Source organism: Nanorana parkeri, unplaced genomic scaffold, assembly GCF_000935625.1.
Source record: "Nanorana parkeri isolate BGI_ZX_2015 unplaced genomic scaffold, ASM93562v1 scaffold792, whole genome shotgun sequence".
NCBI classification, from domain to species: domain Eukaryota; kingdom Metazoa; phylum Chordata; class Amphibia; order Anura; family Dicroglossidae; genus Nanorana; species Nanorana parkeri.
The window spans coordinates 153,612-177,211 of NW_017307060.1; the positions used below are offsets into that span (position 1 = coordinate 153,612).

Here is a 23,600-nt window from a genome sequence, read left to right on the forward strand (position 1 = left end):
CCCTGCAGTCATCACTATATAATATAAATGTTCTAAAATAAACCTTGATGAGGGATAAGGTCTTTATGGCTCCTGTATAAAGAATACTGTGAGGGAAATGTATTAAAATTGCAACAGATGCAATCTGGCGAGTTGCCCATGGCAACCAATCAGCTTCTCTTTTTCATTTTCAAATCTTAGCTGAACAAACTGAAGAGAAACGCTGTTTGGTTGCCATAAGCAACGGCTCCAGAATCTGTCTGCTCCCGTTTTAAATAATTCCCCCCTGTATGTTTTGTCTATAGCAGACAGTCGTGTTTTTAATTCATGTTTTTAGTCCTGGAAGAGACTAAACACTGATAGGTTAATATATATGTAACAGAAAACCCTTGCCTCCACCTCTCATTAACCATCTTCATATTTTCCTCAGCGCTCGGTGTGTGAAGAACACCTGTCACATGCTGCATTTTCTGGCTGCCCCGATCTCCTTAATGTGGAAGCTTATATTAATGCCTGTGTGCTGGACATGTGCTCCTGTGGGCAATCCCAGGACTCCTTCTGCCTGTGTAGCACTATCAGTGAATATTCTAGGCAGTGTTCCCATGCTGGAGGTCGCCCAGGAAACTGGAGGACTGACCACTTCTGCCGTAAGTATGCTTTCTATGACTTCTCTGTGCAAGAGTAACTCCACGTTCTGTGAAAAAAAAAAGATGACACATATAATTGCTATATAAGCCATTTTGTCATTTAAAGTTGAACTTCAGCAACTATGTTATCTTACTTACATTGGCCTAGATTGATTACATCTAATTCTTCAATACTCACCTCCAGAGAGTTGCTGAGGATACAGAAATATGCATGGGATGCATGAAAACAAGGCGTTCTCTAATTGCACTAAGCTAAAATCATGGCGTCAGTACCCCATCCTCTCTTGTTTGTCCAATCAGAGAATGGCTTGTATTCATGGAAGTATGTATAAGACGTTCTCTGAATGGTGAAAGTGTCAAACAGATATTTCTTGGATTTCTGCTTTAATGTTATTTAAGAATTGCTTCCTTGCAAACACAGCAGATGGGGGTATTCTGTACACTCAGTGAGGGGAATTTATCAAAACTGGAGCAAGCAGAATCTTGAGCACTTGCCCATGGCAACCAATCAGCTTCCGATTTGAAAATGAAAGAGGGAAGCTGATTGGTTGCCATGCAGAACTGCTTCAGATTTTGTCTGCTCCAGTTCTGATAAATTCCCCCCAATGTGTACAGAATGTATTTTGAAATGTAATTTTCTGCTCATGCAATTGACTCATCATTCTTCCTAGCCATTATGCCTTTATTACAATACTGGGTGTGATCAAGCAAGCACGTCTTTCTACTTTTTTTTTTTAATTATTTTTATTGACAATTTTCAGAATACAAAATCCGAATAGAACAATACTAAAATTATAAAACATAACTATATAGATACTAGTATGCAACACTATCATGCGCAACAATTTGATAATTCAATATAAGGTAAAGATAGGAAGACAAAATATAATATCACATAATGCAATAAGTAAATTATCTAGATCGGATTGGAAGGGAAAGGAAAGAACAGAATAGAGACAGACTAAGAGAGAAAAAAGGGAGAGAAGGAGAATGAGGGGGGGGGGGGACAAGTTCTGAGACAGATTATCAATATTAAAATGTGAAGAATTAAGAATAAAATTGATAATAGCATTTCAAGCCCTCTTTAAAGCAGCATCAAAAAAAATTGGAAGACATTTCTGGATCCATGGATCCCAGATCCTTTCGAATTTTACCATTTTGTCTTGAAGTTTTGCAGTGGGTTTTTCGTGTACAAACACTGTGTGAAGACGGGTTTTCACCTCAGACATTTTAAATACAGGAGACAACCAGGCTTTTGCAATTGTTTGTTTAGCAGCAGTGAGAATGTGTGTCATAAGGATAAATTGTGAGGTTGGAATATTGTCAGGTCTCAAGTTTAGAAGAGCTACTGTTGGTTGAAATGGGGGAGTAATATTGATAAGGAAATGAATAAAGGCAAATATTTTGCTCCAAAAACTCTGTGCTATCAGACATTCCCACCATGTGTGGAACATTGTACCTATGGAATCACATTGGCGATAACATAGCGGAGAAGATGAAGGAAACATACGAGCCAGTCTAGAGGGAACATAATACCATCTCATTATAACTTTATAGTTAGTCTCCACTGCCGCTGCACATGGAGAGGAAGTCCTGATCGAGGCCCAAATTTGATCCCATTGCTCACTATCCAAAATTATCCCCAGATCTCGATGCCAGTGTGACATATATGTGTGAGCAGGTATAGAAGAAGAGTGAAGTAGGGAGGAATAGAGCTGAGAAATTACTCCTTTAGTAGGTGGAGAGTCTAAGCAAAAACGTTCGAATGAAGTAAGAGGAGAGCAAGTGAGATTAGGGCCTATCATGGAGGTTATGAAATGTCGTATTTGAATATGTCGGAAAACATCAGCAGTTCTGAAGTCATGTCTAGTGTGTAACGTTGAAAAGGACGTAATTCCATTTGAGTCGAGCAGAGAGTGAAAGCGTATCATATTGTTGTCAGACCATCTGGAGAAAGCAGCTGGAGTTTCCAGGCCAGGGAGGAAGGCTGGGTTATTAAGAAAGGAGAGAAGGGGAAGTTGGGGGGAAATAAGTTTTCCGGAGTGTTTCACAGAGTCCCATATCTTCAGGGAATGTAAAGTTATCGGATTGTGAATCTTGGGACGAGTCCGTGGGATAGACCATAGTAGATTATGTACTCCAATTGGGTCACAATCTACAGCTTCTAGCGAAACCCATAAAGGAACCTCAATTGAGGTATGGTACTTAGTCAGAGGTGCGATTTGTGCCGCACGGTAATATTGCATTAGGTCAGGCACACCCAGACCATCTAGCGGTCTAGGGAGAAACATAGAATGTCTAGGAATACGAGGCTTATGACCCGCCCAGATGAAGTGCATCACATGTCTTTGAAGTATTCAGATATTGTGAGTAGGTATATGAACAGGGAGGATTCTGAAGAAATAAAGTAATTTTGTAGGAAGGTCATTTTTACAGCTGCTATAGGACCCATTAGGGAAAGGGGGAAATGAGACCAGGTAGAGAGTAAGGATCGTAGACGTTGAAATAATGGAGGATAATTAGCTGAATATAATGATGTATAAGAAGAGGTCAATTGAACACCTAGATAAGAGAGAGAGCAGTGAGGGCCCAGGGAAACGTGAATGATGATCGGATTAGCTGAACCGTCTGGTAAGGAAGCGAAATGTTGAGTGCTTTAGCTTTTGAGAGGTTCACAGAGAGACCTGAAAAGGAGCTGAAGGAAGAAAGAATTGCAAAGAGATTAGGGAGCGAGACAAGAGGTTGTGACACGGTGAGAAGGATGTAGTCGGCGAACAGACTCAACTTGTAATGATGGCCAGCTACGGGGATTCCTGATATATCAGGATGCTCACGGATCAATTGCGCGAGTGGTTCTATGGCTAATGCAAAGAGTAACGGGGATAGAGGACACCCTTGTCTAGTCCCTCTGTTTATAGAGAAGGGGGCAGATTTAAACCCAGCATAATGAACTCTAGCTGTAGGGAAGGTGTAAAGAGCAGATATCAATTTACTAAACAAAGGGCCGAAACCCCAACGCTCCAATATGTAAAAAAGATAAGGCCAGGAGAGGGAATCAAAAGCTTTTTTAATGTCTGGGGAGAGGAACATAGCGGGGATTTTCCTCGAATGCGCTAGATGAGAGGAGAGTCGCTCTACGAATGCCGTCCGTGGCCTGACGAAATGGCATAAAACCAACCTGATCTTTGGGAATCAGCTGACCTATCCCCAAGTTCAGTCTGTTCGCCAGTATTTTAGCTAGGATTTTGATATCTAAATTTAGTAGGGATATGGGGCGGAAATTCGCCCAAATAGTATTATCTGAATTTGGTTTGGGGATCATACAGATTGAAGCTGTAAGAGTATCTGTGCCTAGATTGCTGTGGGAACGGAGGGCATTAAAGGATGCAACCAAGATCGGGGCTAAAAGATCTGATAATTTTTTATAATAAAGAGCAGGGAAACCATCAGGTCCCGCCCTCTTTTGTGTTTTGAGAGATTTGATAGCTTGGAGAACTTCCGATTCAGAAATCGTGTCCTCCAGAAGCAATTTGATGTCAGTCGGGATCTGTGGAAGAGCTAGTGGGGCAAATAAATTATCAGCAGAATCTTTGGAAAAAGTACAGTCTGGGGTGTAAAGTTTCGTCAAGTGTTTACTAAATTCATCTACAATTATGTTAGGGTTATTGGTAAGGGAGCCCTGGGCGGTACGCAAAGTCAGAGGACGTCTTGTCGGATCAAGATTACTGAGACAAGTTGCCAGCATGGAGGTAGGTTTGTTAGCATGCATATAAAAATGATGTCTCGTCCTCCGTAAAATAGCATCAGTTTTATATGACAATAACAAATTCAAGTCCCTTCGTGCTGACTCAACTCTACGACGATTAGCGGGTGTGGGGAGAGGGAAAAATCTGCGGAGGCTATAAGGAAAGTATCCTCCAGAGATTTTTGTTTTCGTAGGCGTTCTCGTTTAATTTTAGAGGCAAGTCTGATACATTGCCCCCATATAACCACTTCATGAGCTTCCCATAGCGTCACTGGAGCAATGTCAGGTGTAGAGTTATGGGCCAGGTATTCCAAAATAGCTGCACGAATTATAGAAACATTACCTTCATCCGACAAAAGGTATTCATTAAGAGACCAAGAAGGGGAGGGTGGTGAGGATAGTATAGAAGGGATAGAGAGGGTCACCGCAGAATGGTCTGACCAGGAGATGGGCAGGATAGAAGAGGATCTGACCAAGGGAAGTGTAGGCTGTGTAAGGAAGATATGATCTATTCTGGAAAAGGAGGTGTGAGGGGAAGAGTAAAATGTATAATCTCGTGTAGTAGGGTGTAATTCCCTCCAAGTGTCTATCAAGGCATATTGGGATAAAAGAGTCTGGAAGGATGTGGAAACAGAATTACTTGAGGTATTAGGGGATTTATCTAGGATGGGGGAGATAGATACATTTGAATCTCCACATAGAAGGAGTAGGCCCTTTTGATGATGAGCAATGGTAGATGGCGGAAGAAAGAAAGAGGTTTAGAGTTAGGGGCATAATAGGTCACAATGGTAACTTCCTGATCATTAAGCCGGCCCATAAGGATTAGATATCGGCCGCCAGGGTCGGTAATCTCTTTAATGCATACAAAATTCAGGCGACGATGAAAGCCTATCAGGACTCCTTTCGATTTAGAGGTAGAGGAGGCTACAAAAATTTGCGAAAAGTTTTTATGAAAGTATTTAGGAGTAGAAGATTGGGAGAAATGCGTTTCTTGAAGGCAGATAATATCTGCATGTACGGAGTTAAAGTGTCGAAAGGCCAGAGTTCGTTTATGGGGAGAGTTAAGGCCCTTAACATTGAGGGTAATCAATTTAATAGATGACATTATGGGGGGCGTGGGTAGTGTTCAGCATATGATTGAAACATAACAAATAAGATCTGAATGAGCGGTAGTGTAACTTCTTGTGAACCTAGGGAGGAGGATAAGATGAAGGGGGAAGGGTGAGAAAGAAGAAAAAGAGAGAGAGAAGGGAGAAAAACTATGAAACAAAACAATAAAATACTAAAGTCCATGGTGTAAACACCAAAAAAGGAACCAAAAACAGACTGAAGTAGAGAGAGACAGTCAACCTGCATCTCTCTATCAGGCTGAGGTTAGACCTACTAGGGGGAAATCCCACCTATGAAGGTCTAAAAGGAGGCAACAATGACAGTCGCCTCAGCACGCAGGCTTAAAGGAATATAACATAACATTGCTAATAAACAGCCCCAATAAAATAACATGCATCAAAGAATAATACTCATTTAACCATTAAGCGGGACTATAAATCTCATCAGAGCAAATACGACACCCTGAAGGGGTCAAACAGGGTAGGCATTGGAGAAACGTGAATCTCAGAATATCAACCGGGGGAGTCCATGTCGACAGCCTAAGGTAGGGACATCTTCTTACGAACACTCTTCATAGCGTGGAAGATGGATCCGGAGGGGATGTGTGTCTGCGACGTTTGGGTTGGATCAGTGATGAGTGTTCCGACTGTGGCACCAGTTGCAGATCAGTGAGAATGCGCCGAAGACCGTCTAAGGTGGAGTCCTGGTATGTGCGACCGTTATAAGTGAAGAGGAGGCGAAACGGAAAGCCCCAGCGATACGTAATCTGATGTTGTTGTAGGATCAGAAGAAGAGGCTTTAGTTCCCTCCGTTTAGCAATGGTTGAGGGGGCCAGGTCTGCAAATATCTGATATGGAGCGCCTTGGAAGGATAACGAATGTCTATTTCGGGCTGCCTTTAATATTTCCTCCTTAGTGCGGAAAAATAAAAACTTAGCGATGACATCTCTAGGAGGACCGTCCGGTCTGCGTTTAGACAGGGCTCGATGAATTCTCTCCATTTCGAGACGTTCAATCGGAATGGATGGTGCCAATTCCTGGATCAAAGCAGTAATGGTCGATTGTAGATCCATTACATGTTCAGGAATTCCTCTAAAGCGCAAATTTGAGCGTCTTGAACGATTCTCCAAATCCTCTATTTTAGAATTTAGAAATAAGTTTTCTTCACGAATTTTGTCTAAATCATCAGTATATGAAGTAGAATGAAGTTCAATTGTATCCATACGAATTTCTAAGTCAGCAGTACATTGCCCCAATTCACGAATTTCCCTTGACTGCTGAGTAGTAATTTGTTTAGATGTAGTAGCAAGAGCTTTCTGCAACATACAATCTATTTTGTGTATTAGATCAGTCTGTGACTCACAGGCAGGAGGGAGGGAGCCGGCATCACTGTCATCTGCTGCGTCATCTTGTTGAGGTGATTGAGAGGCAGTTGGGCCTATCAGGCCGTGAGAAGCCGGCGCCATCTTGGAGGCTGCCCTAGCCAGTGCTTCCTTGATGGAGGGGCCCCGAGGAGGCTGTATTTTAGAGCCGGGACGGGACATGGCAATCCCGGAGTATGTCCGCCGCCGATCGAGGCAGAAGAGGTACACAGTCTTACGGTAGGAGCTGTGTTAATAGCCTGACCGTGCTGAGGCGATGCGGAGCGGTATCAGCACACAACCGCCATCGTCCGCCGCGCGGCTCCCACGTCTTTCTACTTGACACATAGGAAGAATCAAATTCATGGATTTCACATTTAAATTTCAGTCAGTCACCAGTTGGGAGGATTCTGTAGTACAGGACAGTTGCTAACTCCCGGTCCATAACTGACATAGAGATGCTTGTCTGTACCTGACAACAGCAGAGTTTAAACAGGTAGCAGGAGGTGACCAGAAGACTCATCCTGAATGTGGATACTCTTAAACATTACTTGCAACCATTGCAGTTCTCTAATGTGTTATTTCCAGTTTAGTTTTTATCCCAGCATACAGGAAACCTTGAGGAAAGAATACAACTGATGGTTACTAACAAAAAAAAACAGGCTATTTTTTTACATTGTAGTGCTGTTCCTGATGCTAAATATAACAAGTTAATACTTGTGCTTTCTTTATTTAAAGTGAGAGACCGGCCACTATATATAAACTCAGTACCCGACAGCCTAATGTGTCTGTACCCCCCTGCATCATGCTGACCCACTTGTAACACTTTACAGCTGCTCAACTTGACTCATTGTGAGCAAATTAGGCCCAGACTTATGTCCCTTCACTTAACACCTTAGCAAATTAGGCGCAGGTTCACTTCACCTCACTTTGAACCTTAGTAAACTAAGCCCAGGTTCACTTCCCCTCATTTCAGACTTTGGTAAACTAAGCCATGGTTTACTTCACCTCATTTTAGACTTTGGTAAACTTAGCCCAGCTAAACTTCACCTCACTTTCGACTTTGGTAAACTAAGCCCAGGTAAACTTCACCTCACTTTAGACTTTGGTAAATTAGGCCCAGGGCCACTTCACTTTACCTCACTTTACACTCTAGTACATAAAGCCTGGGTTCACATCACTTTATCCCACTTTACACTCTGGTAAATTAGGCCTCGGTTCACTTCACCTCACTTTACACTTTAGAAAATTAAGCTTGGGTTCACTTCACCTCACGTTACACTAGTAAATTAGGCCCAGGATTACTTCACTTTACACTTCAGTAAATTTGGCCTGGGCTCACTCTACTTTACCTCACTTCATTTTTTAGTAAATTAGGCCAAGGTTCACTTCACCTCCTTTACACTTTAGTAAGTTAGGTCCAGTTTTACTTCACTTCACCTCACATAACACATTAGTAAGTTAGGACTAGTTTTACTTCACTTTACCTTACTTTACACTTTAGTAAATTAGGCCTGGGTTCACTCTGCTTTACTCCATTTTACAATTTAGTATATAAGGGGTTCACTTCACCACATGTTGCAATTTAGTAAATTAGGTCCAGTTTACTCGATATTACCTCACTCTACACTTTAGTAGATTAGGCCTAGGTTTACTCTACTGTATCTCAGTAGGCATTGATATATATTATATGGATTTAATATGGTTATACGCAAACATTGTTCCACACAAAAGAGATATATTTTAAAAGTGTAAATAGAGATTATTAGAATGGTAATTCACAACCTGTGACCTACACAGTATACCTTATTTCTGACTGGATAATATAACATTTTTTTTGTTCATTTTGCAGCAAAGCAATGTCCTGCCAATATGATTTATCAAGAGAGTGCCTCCCCTTGCAAGAACTCCTGCTCCCACCTAGAGATACACAGCCTGTGCGAGGAGCACTATATGGATGGCTGCTTCTGTCCTGAAGGTGACTTAAATGAGCTTAATATACTAACCAAACAAACCTTCTGCTTACCTCTTAACAATACCATGTGGAATGTGTGGGTTCATATGGAAATATCTTTCATACCATTCATGATATCCATTTGAATGCTGACATGTTTTTAGTAGATAGTAATTTTACATGCTGTGTTGATTTTTAGATTGTAACTTCCTGGTTTCACCTGTTAAGAGAAAACAAATAAATGTGAATAATTTTTTTTCTTTTTGCCTCAAACCAATATAGCAGAAATGGTAACCTTTGTTATGACACTAGCCCTAAATCTAGTCCTAACCCTAAAATCTGTCCTAAAGATAGCCCTAACTTAGTCCAAAACATAATCTTATTTTATCTCCCCTCTAAGTACCTCAATCCCTAGCCAACTTCAGTCTAACCATTTGTTTTTCAGATGGGGCAAATTAGAACCTCTCGTATTTCTGTCTATGTCTATTCTGGCCAGTTTTCTCCTTCATTTTCAGTGCACTTGTTACATAGAGGCCTGGGAGGTTTTCACCTCCTTCTATTATATTAAAGACTAGAAAAATAATTTGATCAATGCTGATGGTGTTTTAATCTAGTCTTTTCAAAAAGTTGAAATAAAGAGCCATATTAATATGTTGGCCAACGTGTTCTTGGCTCTATTGTAAGATGCTAACTGGGCAAAAAAGGATGAAGCCCAACTCCAGTCTATTTTGAGTTTTGTGTGTGGGTTGAGCAGGGAGGTACAGTGGAGCCTCTATCAGTTTTTTATTGGGAAATTTCTCCAACAGAGAAAATACCACAAATACATTTATAATGGAGTGGTAAAGGGTTCTGACAATTCTTTTGATTTCTGTCCATGCTTCCTTGTCCTGATGACTGCACCTCATTCTTGTATGGACATCACAAGAGAAAATACCCCCAATGGGGATCACAGTCATAAATAAAAACTTGTACCTTTTCCATACTGTATGCAAACTACAAGTTTACCAACTCTGTATATTCATATGGGTTCATATAGAAATATATTTCATACCGCTCATGATATCCATTTAAATGTTGACATTTTTTTAGTAGATAGTAGAAAGTAATCTTACATCTTGTGTTGATTTTTAGATTGTAACTTCCTGGTTTCACCTGTTAAGAGAAAAAAGTTGTAAATGTGAATACTTTTTTTTTTACTTTTTGCCTCAAACCAATATACCAGAAATGGTAACCCTTGTTATGACACTAGCTCTAAATCTAGCCCTAACCCTAAAATCTGTCCTAAAAATAGCCCTAACTTAGTCCAAAACATAATCTTATTTTATTTCCCCTCTAAGTACCTCAATCCCTAGCCACCTTCAGTCTAACCATTTTTTTTTCAGATGGGGGCAAATTAGAACCTCTCGTATTTCTGTCTTTGTCTATTCTTGGCAGATTTCTCCTTAATTTTTAGTGCGCTTGGGAGGTTTTCACCTCCTTCTATGATATTAAAGACTAGAAAAATAATTTGATCAATGCCGATGTTTTTAGTAGATAGTAGGTAGTAATCTTACATCTTGTGTTGATTTTTAGATTGTAACTGCCTGGTTTCACCTGAGAAAAAAAAAATGTGAATACTTTTCTTACTTTTTGCCTCAAACCAATATACCAGAAATGGTAACCCTTGTTATGACACTAGCCTAAATCTTGTCCTAACCCTAAGGGTTCTGACAATTCTTTTGATTGCTGTCCATGCTTACTTGTCCTGATGACTGCGCCTCCATTTCTTGAATGGACATCACAAGGGAAAATACAGCCAACTGGGATCACAGTCATAAATAAAAACTCAGAAATGTACCTTTTCCATACTCTATGCAAACTACAAGTTTACTAACTCCGTACAATATACTTATATATTTGAACACAGTTTACATAATAACTTAAATATTAAAAGGAATGCCACACCCCCCCCTGTCAAATCATTTATTTATCTCCCTGCAAAATTATCATTGCCAAAATTATCATTGCCATTCTACTGTACTGTATATTAGATTTGTAATAATTATATAAACAATAACAACAATAATTATTGTAATTATTATTTGGTGGGACCCATCATTTAGGATAAATTACTTTTTTCCCTTGTTTTCAGGCACTGTACTGGATGACCACACTGATAAAGGCTGTGTTGCAGTGAGTGAATGTCACTGTAAACACAGAGGGACTCTGTATGCTCCAGGAGAAATTATTCTAAATGTCTACCTTTACACGCACATGAACGTGTAATGGCATCCCAGCCTTAGTCAATAGGGTTCAATATTGAGTTGGCTGACCCTTTGCCAGCTTAAAATCTTCTGGGAAGGATTTCCACATGGTATAGGGTGTGTCTAAGGGAATGTTTGACCATTCTTCCAGAAGCGCATTTGTGAGGTCAGGTACTGATGTTGGACGAGATGGCCTGGCTAACAGTCTCCACTCTAAATCATCCCAAAGGTATTCTATCGGGTTGAGGTCAGGACTCTGTGCAGGCCAGTCAAGTTCCTCCACCCCAAACTCGCTCATCCATGTCTTTATGGACCTTGCTTTGTGCACTGGTGCGCAGTCATGTTGAAACAGGAAGGGGCTATCCCCAAACTGTTCCCACAAAGTTGGGAGCATGAAATTGTCCAAAATGTCTTGGTATGCTGATGCCTTAAGATTTTCCTTCACTGGAACTAAGGGGCGAAGCCCAACCCCTGAAAAACAACCCCACACCATAATCCCCCCTCCACCAAACTTTGCACTTGGCACAATGCAGTCAAGCAAGTACCATTCTCCTGGCAACCACCAAACCCAGACACATCCATCAGATTACCAGACAGAGAAGCGTGATTTGCCACTCCAGAGTACACCACAGGACGCTTGGAGGTCTGTAGCGATTGACTCTGCAGACAGTTGGCAACTTCTGTGCTCTGTGCGCTTCAGCATGCGCTGACCTCACTCTGTCATTTTAAATGGCCTACCACTTTGTGGCTGAGTTGCTGTTGTTCCCAGTTGCTTCCACTTTGTTATAATACCACTGACAGTTGACCGTGGAATATTTAGTAGCAAGGAAATTTCACAGATGGACTCATTGCACAGGTGGCAACCTATCACGGTGCCACGCTTGAATTCACTGAGCTCTTGAGAGCAACCCATTCTTTCACAAATGTTTGTAGAAGCAGTCTGCATGCCTAGGTGCTTGATTTTATACACCTGTGGCCACCTGAATCCAAAGATTTGGAGGGGTGTCCCAATACTTTTGGGACACCTATATATATATACATCCAAATTTCAATTTGGAACAAAATTAAACTTACATGCCTATAAGACATCTTGTCATCTGTCATCTGAAAGTGCTGAGAGTTTGTTTTTCTGTTTCTCCTATTTGAATATTTTATCAATTGAATATATTTGTATACAATTAAATACTTTCTGATACCCAATTCAACTTTTGGAACTGTGTATGTTTTGCTTTTAGGCCATATCATTAAAACGGCTCTGTCCCTAAAAGAAATATGCAAAATAAAATCCTCCCTGCAAAGAAGATAATTTATACTCACCCCTCCCGATGCCCACGCCAATGATCTCTGTTGTAATGAAGAAAAAAGTCATCTAAAGAATCTCCAAAAACGGACATTTCTGGTAGTATTAGCTTCCTTATTCCCTGCTGTGCTCAGTAGTTTCATTTGCCACCCCTAGGCCTACATCATTTTTGTGCCCTGGGACCTCAGAGCACAGCATGGAACCAAGGACCTAAAAGTGTCAGATTCTGATGATTCATTACAACAGAGATGAGCGGCACTGGCAGAAAGAGAGGTAAGTATAAACTATCTTATTGGTGGGAAGGACTTTATTTACATATTGAATTTAATAAAGGAACTGTGCTGGGTGGGGTCAAGAGATGATCTTTTAAGGTAAGGTGCTTTCTTAGATTTTTAAGTGTTAGCAAGAACACTGGTGGACTTTACGAATGTGCATTGTACTCTGCCTGCTTCAGGAGTCTGAAGCCAGAGTAGTGCAATAAAAATTAATGAGTGTAGTAAACAAAACAAAAAATGCTGAGAGAAGAGCCTAGACACATGACCTGTAAAAAAAGACATGACCAGCTCTCCTCTAGTTAGGAAACTTTTTCTTTTGCATTAAGTACACTTTGCATTGCACTTGGTAATGTAAGGCTTGGATGCAGCTGCTCGGCCATGGAAACCCAGTCCATGAAGCTCTCGACGCACTGTTGTTGTGCCAATCTGAAGGCCACATGAAGTTTGGAGGTCTGTAGCTATTGACTCTGCAGATAGTTGGTGATTTCTGCGCACTGTGCACTTCAGCATGCGCTGACCCCACTCTGTCATTTTATGTGGCATACTACTTCATGGCTGAGTTTCTGTTGTTCCCAGTTGCTTCCACTTTGCTATAAAACCACTAACAGTTGACCGTGGAATATTTAGTAGCAAGGACATTTCACGAAACACCTGAATCCAAAGATTTGGAGTGGTGTTCCAATACTTTTGGTAATATAGTGTATATATACTCTGCAATGTGTGTGGCTCTGGCCACACACATACACACACACACACACTCACTGTGTACAGGTATATCTGAAATATAAAATATTGCAGACTAATATCGTGAACTATCTTTATGGGCCAGAAGGTGGATCTTAAGGTTACTTGCATTGTTTTACAAGAGGAAAGCCTATTCAATACAGACATTAATTGCTCATGCTGAAATACACTCAGAAGTAGAAATACATTGCAGTGATTCAGCCCTTACGAGACCATTTAGTCTGGAGGTCCAGATTACAGTTAGATAAAACAAAGCTTCAAGGCAGGCAGGAGGTCCTGGCAGGGCAACTGATTACAGGTCTAGCAATTTGTAGCTTGGGCTAACATGTTGACTTTATTGCATATTGAGGAATAGCTGATGGCGAATGCTTAGAGCCTGCCTTCTCTCTGACTCATAAAAAAATGTATATGATATGATATTGAGTATCAGAGAAGACATTTCAACAGGGAAATATAGAGTAGAGGTCCCAATATAGGCTCCAGTTTACCAGCTGCATATGTCAGCTGATTAGTTGGATATACGATATAATCCAGTTACAGTACTGAGCTCTATGGTAACCTAAACTGGAAAGATAAATCACATGCATGTATACCTTCAGTAAATTATAATTGCAATGATGTACCAAAGCTAAGCTTCATTCAGTTTATTTCTATTACAGCCGCTGCATTTCAGGAAGATGGAACTGCACAGACCGTGCTTGTCCTGGATCTTGTTCCATTGAAGGAGGAGCCCATATCAACACCTTCGATGGGAAGTCTTATACCTTCCATGGTGATTGCTACTATGTGCTGTCTAAGGCAAGAGACTTTTTGCTTACTTATATTTACTACTCATTGTTGAACCCTTTATGTTAATTACAATTATAAATCTCAAGCACAATAAATAGGATATGGCATACGGTAATGCAGATAGATTGGCAACTGTTAGATTTATAAGACAATTATCTGACTTCCAAAGATTACAATGTATACTGGGGAGCTGCCATCTTATACAAGCAATTGCAAAAAATTAATAAAATGATGAAAAACCTCACACAACCATTTTTAGTCACAAGGAATAATGAGAAATTATGCGCAAATGATCACTGCAAAGATTTGGATGGTGAAATGGAAAGTAAGAACAAATTGTTGCCATCATTGAATTAAACGTAACTGTAAATTCAACCACAGGTTTAGATCAATTTTTTACTATAAATACCATAATTCCAATAATTCTATACAGTTCATACTTGTGATGCAACTATAATAATATTGTTGCTGCAAAAGCTTAAGCACTCCAGTGAGTGCTGTTGTTTTCCCTAACCCTTATCACAGTCACCTTGCTAGATGGCTCGGTCCACATGGAACTAAGGAGAAACTTCTAAGTAAAGAAAGGCATGTGAAGTAAAAAAAAAGGATTTCTATACCTCATACACTTATCAAATAACAAACTTTTCATTGTAGTTCTCTTTTAAATAGATAATCAGCTGGTTGGGAAGTTGAAAAATGCAATTGAAAGCAGAATTGTAGTTTATTGTTTAAAAATTACTAGGAGATAGCATTTTCTTAGCAGAAACATCTGTTTATTCCTTCCCTACCTCTTTGTTAATGGCCTGGAACGCGTATGTGCATATCACATGTCCCACTTTACTGGCTGGATGATTACTTTGCATCAATGACTTACTGAGTAGTCAAACCAAGATCACAGTGACACGCTGAAGCTGTTTTTTTTTACAACTGTAGGTATTGCTTAGCAAAATAAATGAAAAAATTCCTAGCAATTTTTAAGAGAAAGGGATTAGGGTGTTACTGTGTAACATTCTCAAATTAATTTTAACTCATTGACATAAAGTAATTCAATGAAACAAGAAATAAAAAAGGTGAAAGGTAAGTGTTACAAATAATGTATTTAAAGGATAAATAAATAGAGTGATATATAGAGGTACCTGGGTGTAACACATTGCCATAACACAAAGGCACTTTTTACAACAAGTGCAAGCATAAGAATACATAATATAGTCAGGAATAATATATAATATACCATTGTGACGCACATCTATGATCTCCATCAATCAACAAAAGTATATTTGAAGCATGACTCAGTATGAAAATAAAGTTTAGGTGAAAGGTGCACACTGTATTTCAGCAAATGCTTAAAGTGAACCAGTCATCTGTTCATAAACTTCAACAAAACAAAGCACCTTATGGGCAGTATACAAATGCAGAGGGTGAATCTCTCTAATGTGGCCATGCAGCATTAAAAACCTCTGACAATAGAAGAAAGGTGCAGGGTGCTGGATCTCCTAAAGCAGTAGGTATTTACAGTTAGATTTTAAGAAATGTGGAGGGAATGATTATCCTTACGTAACTCTCCCAGGAGCGATGGACAAAGGTTAGCTCTTTGCTCAAGCAGGGGCTGGGTGTACATATGAATTCCAAAATCATTTAAAAAAAATATTTTATAATATAAAAAGCTGACACTTAACTGACATCTGCAGCCATCATACTAATTACCCCTCAGGATACCTCCAATTCTTTCAATCCAATACACACTTTGTTCAACATTACCATGCCCTGATGAAGGAAGGCCCTTTGAATCCCCTAAATGCATGTGAATTTAATGATACAAGAATCTGAATAACATTAAATCTGGACTTTAAGCATTCTGCTCTTGTTAATTGGCAATAAAAACCTAACAGGTTTGCTACCTCTTCCCCACTGTGTTTAAAGGAGTTTTGGTTTTAGATATACTTGATTGCAATAATGGAAACGCTTGCCAGAAAGCTGAGTGTTTGCTCAAAACCCATTTTATGTTTTTAGTGGCATGCCATGTTATGATTCAGTGTTCATACATCTCTGCCCAGCTACACACCTATGTTTTGCAGTATTGTGCGGTAAAATGTTTGTTTTACTGAGTATTGATGCAATACCTGGTAATGCAAACGTTAAAGCCAATAATCTGTTGACAATTCCAGATTAATGCACATGCATGGAGAACACTTCACTCTGAGAAAACAAAAAAGGTTCCTGTTTATTAGAAGAAGGTGTGTAGCTTATAACAAACAAAAAGGAATATCCTAGCATGGGAATGGAATTCAGTGAGATAAGACAAAGTGAGATAAGGCACCTGAGAATGGAGAGGAACATACAAAAGAATGCATGACCATATGTGAGACAGGCTGAAAACAGGCTCAGCAATCTAATTAAATAGCAACTCTAACTTACAAGTATAACTCTGGCTAAAATGTCTTTGGTTAGCACAACTCTAGCTAGCTTTGAACACGCAAGCCTCTTTGTGAGATGTATTTCAGTGCCATTGATTCTAAATGGCACCACAACACCAGGGACGTGCGGTCAGGGGAGGCAGATGAGGCAGAGCCTCACCTAGACTTATGGAGGAAAAAGCTGTCAGCTTCAGACATGAGCTTTTTCTCCATTGAGATCGGCATCCAACAGGTTACACAGAAGGGAAATTCCTCCCAGCTGTGTAACCTGTCACGGAGCCTCAGCGGTGAGGAGCAAGTGAGGGACGGGAAGGCTCCTCCCTGTCTCCTCCCTTCCTCCTTTACACTAGCTTGGGGGCGAGTTTGGCTTCGGCCAATGGGGGCAGATCTTCACCGACGGAGAGGGGCTTCGGTCAGCCGGGGGCGGGGCTGGGGAAGTCCTCACCCCCCGCAAGAGGTACCACACGTCACTGCACAACACACAAACCTGCTTCAAAGTGTGCTTCAAAATGTATGGGCTGTCTTAACACAATGCACATTAATGTGCATTAATGCAATGTTTCACAATGCTATAGTCTGACGGGGGCCTTATTGTAACTATGGAATTATGAAGGCCCACAGAAAAGTTTGGTTAACTCACTGTAAACCCTAGCAGTGTTAACTTTCACAATACATGTCAATGATCTTAAAATAAAGTATGCTTGAATCAAGGACTAGCAGCAGAAGAGCTGTCAGCATTGCCAGAGTACTAGAGACCAGTTTCTTAGATACAATTTTATACAAAATTATATAAAATATAAGTATAAAAAAAGATATTAACTTTATATAAAGTATATATTAATGCTCCTGCACACAATTAATGTATAACCCTACTTCTTTAAACTTTAGCTTCTCTACGCCTTTTTTAGAACTTTTTTTTACAAACCTCAGCTGTCCTATAAGGTTTTAATTATCTGGGATTTTTTTTTTACTGCATTAGGCATACAGGGTCAATTTCAGACTGTAGCAGAAGTTCAGAGGGCAGTATATCTAGACTGCTAAGACATCAGTGACAGTCTCCTTAATGGGCCCCCCTCCTCTCCTATCCCAGGCCCCATAGCAGCCGCCGAGGGTTCCTTGGGCTATTGCTACTCCACTGATTGCATGTTCCTTTGCATATATGCTTTGTATATAGAATAATGTTAAACAATTGTTTCTGAACAGATAATTATTAATAAGTTGTTTCTTGCTACTGTTGCAGGGTTATGGAAATGAAACACATGTTATCCTAGGGGAGATGACTCCTTGCAGTTCATTGGCAAGAGAAACCTGTCTCAAGTCCATTACACTCCTCACAGATAACCTGAAAAATGTAAGTATATCAGGTAATTTTGATAATCCCAACGTTGTAAAAACAACCATTCATAAAGATCTCTTATGATTTCAAGAAAAAATAAAAATAATTTTGGGAACCTGATGTTTGCTCCCAACACCATCAGAAATGATCATTGTCAAAATTATATTTATAAGGCCAAAAATTAAACTGAAAAATGTCACCCTCTGGAGACTCTAACAGAAATATTCCCTGAAAATGGATTATCTAGTGTTTGCATATTTGATGTTTTGGAGGATTAATTAAGGTATAATGTCACACAAGTGATCCTGTCACTCATGGCTTCAGACCAGGTCTGATCTCCTCCAAACGCCATGGCCACTTCCACCCAAACAGCTGTAGTACAGGCTCCCCCCCCCCACACACAGCTGTACGTAATCAAAACGGGGATGCTTGTGCTGCTGTCATTTACCTAATATGGCCACAGAGGCCACATAGCCATATTAGGTCAATGTAATTTACCAAATATAGGCATGTAGCCATATAAGGTCAGTGATGTCGCTGCATCCCACCCCTTTGTTTACATCAAGCTGCGGGTGGAGAATTTCCTGGCAGCAGCTGTGTGGGTGGCATGGAAGGAGCTTCCTTCTATGTTCGGGAGGGGTTTTGGTCCATACCTGAGCTCATCCCTGCTTGCCAGCAACATGAATGCTAAATAAAACTCTCAGCCCAGAAATCGGACCTGAACATTTTTGGCAGCACCTCATTTTACACACTGTGGTGCACTTCACCTACGTTGGTGTGTCATTCGGAATAAATGGCATCACATCGCACCATTGCAAATAGCATGCGGTGCTGTTCATTGTGGTACACACATGGGGATAAGATAATGTGAGTGACCGTAACACCATAATTTGTCTCTGTAACAGCTGCATTATCCGTGTGGAGATGGCAGTTCTGGTAGGTATGTCTTGCTGCATATGTAGCTGATAGATTTAACTGGTGGGCCACCATGCAAAAGGTAAAATATCATTTTAGCTAGAGATGTCCTAAGGATAACCTTCTAGTGACACTAATGAACAAAGTAACTATAATATTCATTCCTTGATCTAGGTGGTGAGCTTCAAGGCTGATGGCACAGTTCTACTGAATGAACTAAAAGTAACACTGCCGCATGTCACAGGTAATATCACAAGACAATGTATAATGCAATAACAACAGTATATTTACTGTTTATTACCTTCTAAATAATTTATAATTCTGTTCAGTGTTTCATGTGCTTTAAATACCTCTGCCACACTGCATAGCCAGACAACAGACAGTTTTTTTTTTAGCCTAGCAATGCTTTCCATGCCACCTCTCTGCCTCCAGCCTGCTCATTCTACATTGTTCAGTGCTATCACCTCTGTCCAATGGACAGAAGGTTGCTACTAAAAGTAGTAAAACTAAATTAGGAAGTAGTACAGCATGTATAGCCCCCAACTGTTCCTCGTTCGGAAGGACTATTTCACTTTTGGAACCAAATCCCTCTGTCTTTCTTTTCTCTTTAGTTGTTCCTCTTTTTGTTCTGATGTACAGATCTGCATAAAAATGTCATAGAATATTTACATATTTAAAATGCATAATTAAAATAGGAAGTGGTGAAAAGCCAAATAACCAATCCTTGTTTTGTGTGATAATTCGTTATGGCCTGCCATAACTAGGGACATGGCAGGGGTGTGTTTGCCTACATGCTTAAGGTGTCCTTCTTTCCCATCTCTTAAATTTGGGAGATATGAATACAGGCATCTCCCTGGCTGAACCGTGGAATATAGGTATAAATCATAAAAATGGCCAAACAAGAAAACAAATCCTTTACCAAGGATACAATAAAGATAAGGTAATTTCAAATGTGTAAAAAGGGAAATGGAATTCAAGCAGTTTTCTGTTTACGTGAACATGGGAACCTAGATTTTACACAGAAACACATAAATATATGTAAGACAAGCAACACCAACTGTTTATTTACACAGAAAGTATACTATATATTACCAGAGAGTCAACTGAAAGAAGTACAGTCCAGCATGGTTAATTCTCAGTATCCTTTTGTTCTCTTTTACAGCTAGCTTCTCCATCATGCAGCCCTCTAGTCCTTACATTGTTGTTCAAGCTACCTTTGGCCTTCAGATGCAGATTCAGCTGCAGCCAATGATGCAACTATACATCACTAGGGAGAAATCTGCCAGGGGACGACTTCAAGGTCAGTTAAAGGGAACCTGTCACCTATGTACATGATACCTACACATGACCATATTGTACGGTACAATATTTATATTATCCCATGTGTAACAACTATACTGTATATACTGTATATAGCTTAAAGCAAATTGTTTTTTTGTGAATCTGTTGGTAGCAGCACTGTGAGCCTGTCATGAGAACTCCTTCAGTTGGCAATTTGTATTCCTATCAGGATGATCAGATAGGCAGTCCAACAAACAAATGAAGGAGCCTACACAGCAAGCTCCCAATTTTAGGGCAGTGGTTTAGAGTTGTCAACGTGCAATAGGAAGTTATGTTACTTGCAGTATCTCAAGGTAATAATATTTCCAAAAGATTCATAAAAAAACATTTTCCATTACAAAAATTGTATGTAGTGGGGCATGATAACCAATATACTGAAATATAGATTTAATGTTTACATACATGTTAAGATACATTCATCACCAAGTACAGACTGACTCTTGATTGGACCAAGAGGACTTCCAAAGCATAATTCAAAGATTTATCAGTGGGACTGTTAAATGCATGAACATTTACATAGCATTCATTATCTTTGCATTGAACGTGGGTGGAAAGAGATATTTATTGCAATGTTGTGATACCAGGAAACACAATAAGAAATGTAAAAATGTTTTGCAGGTCTTTGTGGAAACTTTAATTATAAGGAGGCAGATGATTTTAAAACATCGGGTGGTCTAGTTGAAGCAACAGCATCAGCCTTTGCCAACACTTGGAAGGCCCAACCCAACTGCCATGATGTGTCAGACCTGCTGGATGATCCCTGCAGCCTCAGCATTGAGAACAGTAAGACACTATTTTTTATATAGCTACTATCCAATATCCATTCTGCAGTGCTAGGTATGGATTTAGAGCAACAGAAAACCAACTGATGCCCACGCATTCCCAAAGAGTGATCACCACGACCATTCACTAAAAAGGTTATTTTTTTATCACAGGGTTCTCCTTTTTTAAGTTCTAAGATCCTAAATTTTTACCTGTTTATATATCCAACCATCGCTAAAGAAAACAACTATTGAATGGAAGTAATTAACCTGTTCTCAAGGTTAAAGAATAATTAGGTAGAATACCATGCAGTCTATAGTGTGCATTTAAAAAAAGATCTCCATTAATCATAATTAATACATGAAATGACAGCTCAAAATGTAGTATACTGCAAAAGGAGTAAATATTGCTCTTTATTTATTTAGTCTTGCGATGGTCGTAAGGTGTATGGGCACCTTTACACACATTTGTCAGGCTCCCCTATTTAAAACTCTAAAATAAAAGGCTCAATTATGCTTCTGTACTACAAATAGTACATGATAACACTTGAAAACACATATACATGCATGTACAAAAAAGGCTGTAAAAAGCCTGGCTACACTTAGGGCTTATTCACACCACATCCAGATCATCTCCAGACCAGACCAGATTTTTTCCGGACCCAAAATGCATCCTGATGTATGCATTTGCTATTTCACACCAGCGCAGTCTGTTCCAGACCAGCCCAGAAAAATACTGCATGTCTCATTCTGTCTGGTCTGGAATGCACGGAAATGCATGAAAAACACATACAAATGCATGCAAATGCACTGGAATGCACCTGAAAGCCCATTGTAAGCTAAAAAAGAAAAAAAAAAAAACAGCAGCTCCGGAATGCGGCAAAATCAGTAAAACACGGTAAAAACGTGGCAAAACGTGGCAAAAGGCAATGCACTGGTCCAGATCTGGTCTGGAAAATGGTGTGAACCTGTCCTTACACTTTTGTGTGAATGCAGCCGTATTTGTGTAATCTAGCCAAGGGGTTTCGACCATCAGGGGACCTGATAAGCCCAGACAGGTTAACATGTTGCTGCACTGGTCAACCGATACCACAGATTTTACCTTTTTGCCCTATAAAATCTATAATCCTTTTTAATAAAACTGAAAAATATTTCATATAATGGATTTCCCATGTCTCTAACATTCATAGAAAGGTCTGTATAATGAGCCTCCACAGCAGGCATTTGTTTCTATTCTTTTGTAAATGATATCAGTTCAAGATTTCTAGTGTTTTTGGAAATAATGGTAAGGTTATATTTATCCATGTATCCATGAAGCCACTTGTAAATCAGGAATTGATATTTCCTGAAGGTATTATAAGAGCAAAAAACAATCCTTCATTCAGTAAGAAAACAGCACATGCAGTAAACATGTCTAGCCATTTTACCCAGTAAAGGTTTTTCTTTACTTAGTTACATTTTAACATGTTGCTCTCATGCATACAATAATCACATTGCTTGATTCTTTCTAGAAAACTATGCAGACTATTGGTGCTCTTTGCTGGAAAAAGATGAGACTCCTTTTGCTAAATGCCATTCAGCTGTAGACCCGACTTGGTATGCAAAGGTGAGTATTGTATAGTGTGCATTTACCTGTGATGAAATATTCCGCCTTTGGAATCACTTCTGAAAATATGACACCTATTTAGTGTTAAGTACATGTATAGTATATACATTTGACAAAGTGTATAGTATTTGGCAAAAGTGATATACTGAGTTAAAGACTTTACAACAGATATAAAACTCAGTAGGTGACAGAGTGTCTTCTTCAATAAACAGCCCATTAGTATGTACTTGGAATGCCAGAGGTAAGAACTTTACAAGAAGATACCAGAAGAATAACAGCAGTCACCTGTGATGTGCCAGGCACATTCTTGGTAGTTTTAATGGGTTCAAAGAGCAATTGTGCTTCTGGGTGTAGTAAATGATTAATCAAACATAAGGAAGATCAGAGTATTTTAACTAAAGTGTATGCACCTGTTGAAATCCTGTGAACTTCTAACCTTCTATACTGAACTGACAATGCTGCACTAATATCTCAAACATTGTTAATCAACTTCTGTGAAATACTGGGCACCTTCACTCTATGTTATAGAGATAAGGAGAGGGAATAGCAGTCTATAGTCCTAACACACTTCCTGTGCTGGGATGAGAATGCTGCTCCATATGTACAGTATAGTGGTTGAGCAGTGTCTCCCTGGGATGATAATTGTGACAAAACAGTTTGAAAAAGAAATCTAATGCAGTTAGGGACCAGTAAGCTGCAATGTGTTCTTGGGTTTAGATACACTTTTATTAAAAATATACATTTATTTAATAGTAATAAATAAATAAAATATATTTATATATATATTAAAAGGCACTGACACTACATGCCACAGGATAAATAAGTCAAGCTTAAAAAAAAAATAGTACTTAGGGTCTATTTATCACTTTTTTTCAGCCAAGGTTTACACAACTTTTGTAATACCTCTTATGATAGTATATGGAGCTCAGCTGCGGATGTCACTGCAACAAGTTAAAAGTCACTTTATGCAAGCTCTATTTACACTTTTACTTCATAGTAACAGAATTTAATCTCGTGTTGAAATTTCCTTTTTCCACAGAGTCAAAAAATCAATCAATAGAATGTACTGTCCGTTGTACTT

At 39.5% G+C, this 23,600-nt stretch overlaps 1 protein-coding gene across 1 annotated transcript in view; it reads left to right on the top strand.

The window, feature by feature from the left end:
* The window catches only part of LOC108793933 (mucin-2-like), a 147,204-nt gene that overhangs the window by 12,540 nt on the left and 111,064 nt on the right, over window positions 1-23,600 (top strand). Inside the window, exons 6-15 of the mRNA XM_018564895.1 lie at window positions 410-626; window positions 8,694-8,819; window positions 10,927-11,030; window positions 12,742-12,752; window positions 14,017-14,155; window positions 17,801-17,911; window positions 18,986-19,055; window positions 19,974-20,111; window positions 20,771-20,935; window positions 22,425-22,519. Of these exons, the coding sequence (XP_018420397.1) occupies window positions 410-626; window positions 8,694-8,819; window positions 10,927-11,030; window positions 12,742-12,752; window positions 14,017-14,155; window positions 17,801-17,911; window positions 18,986-19,055; window positions 19,974-20,111; window positions 20,771-20,935; window positions 22,425-22,519 (1,176 nt within the window). The remainder of the gene's footprint in view (window positions 1-409; window positions 627-8,693; window positions 8,820-10,926; window positions 11,031-12,741; window positions 12,753-14,016; window positions 14,156-17,800; window positions 17,912-18,985; window positions 19,056-19,973; window positions 20,112-20,770; window positions 20,936-22,424; window positions 22,520-23,600) is intronic.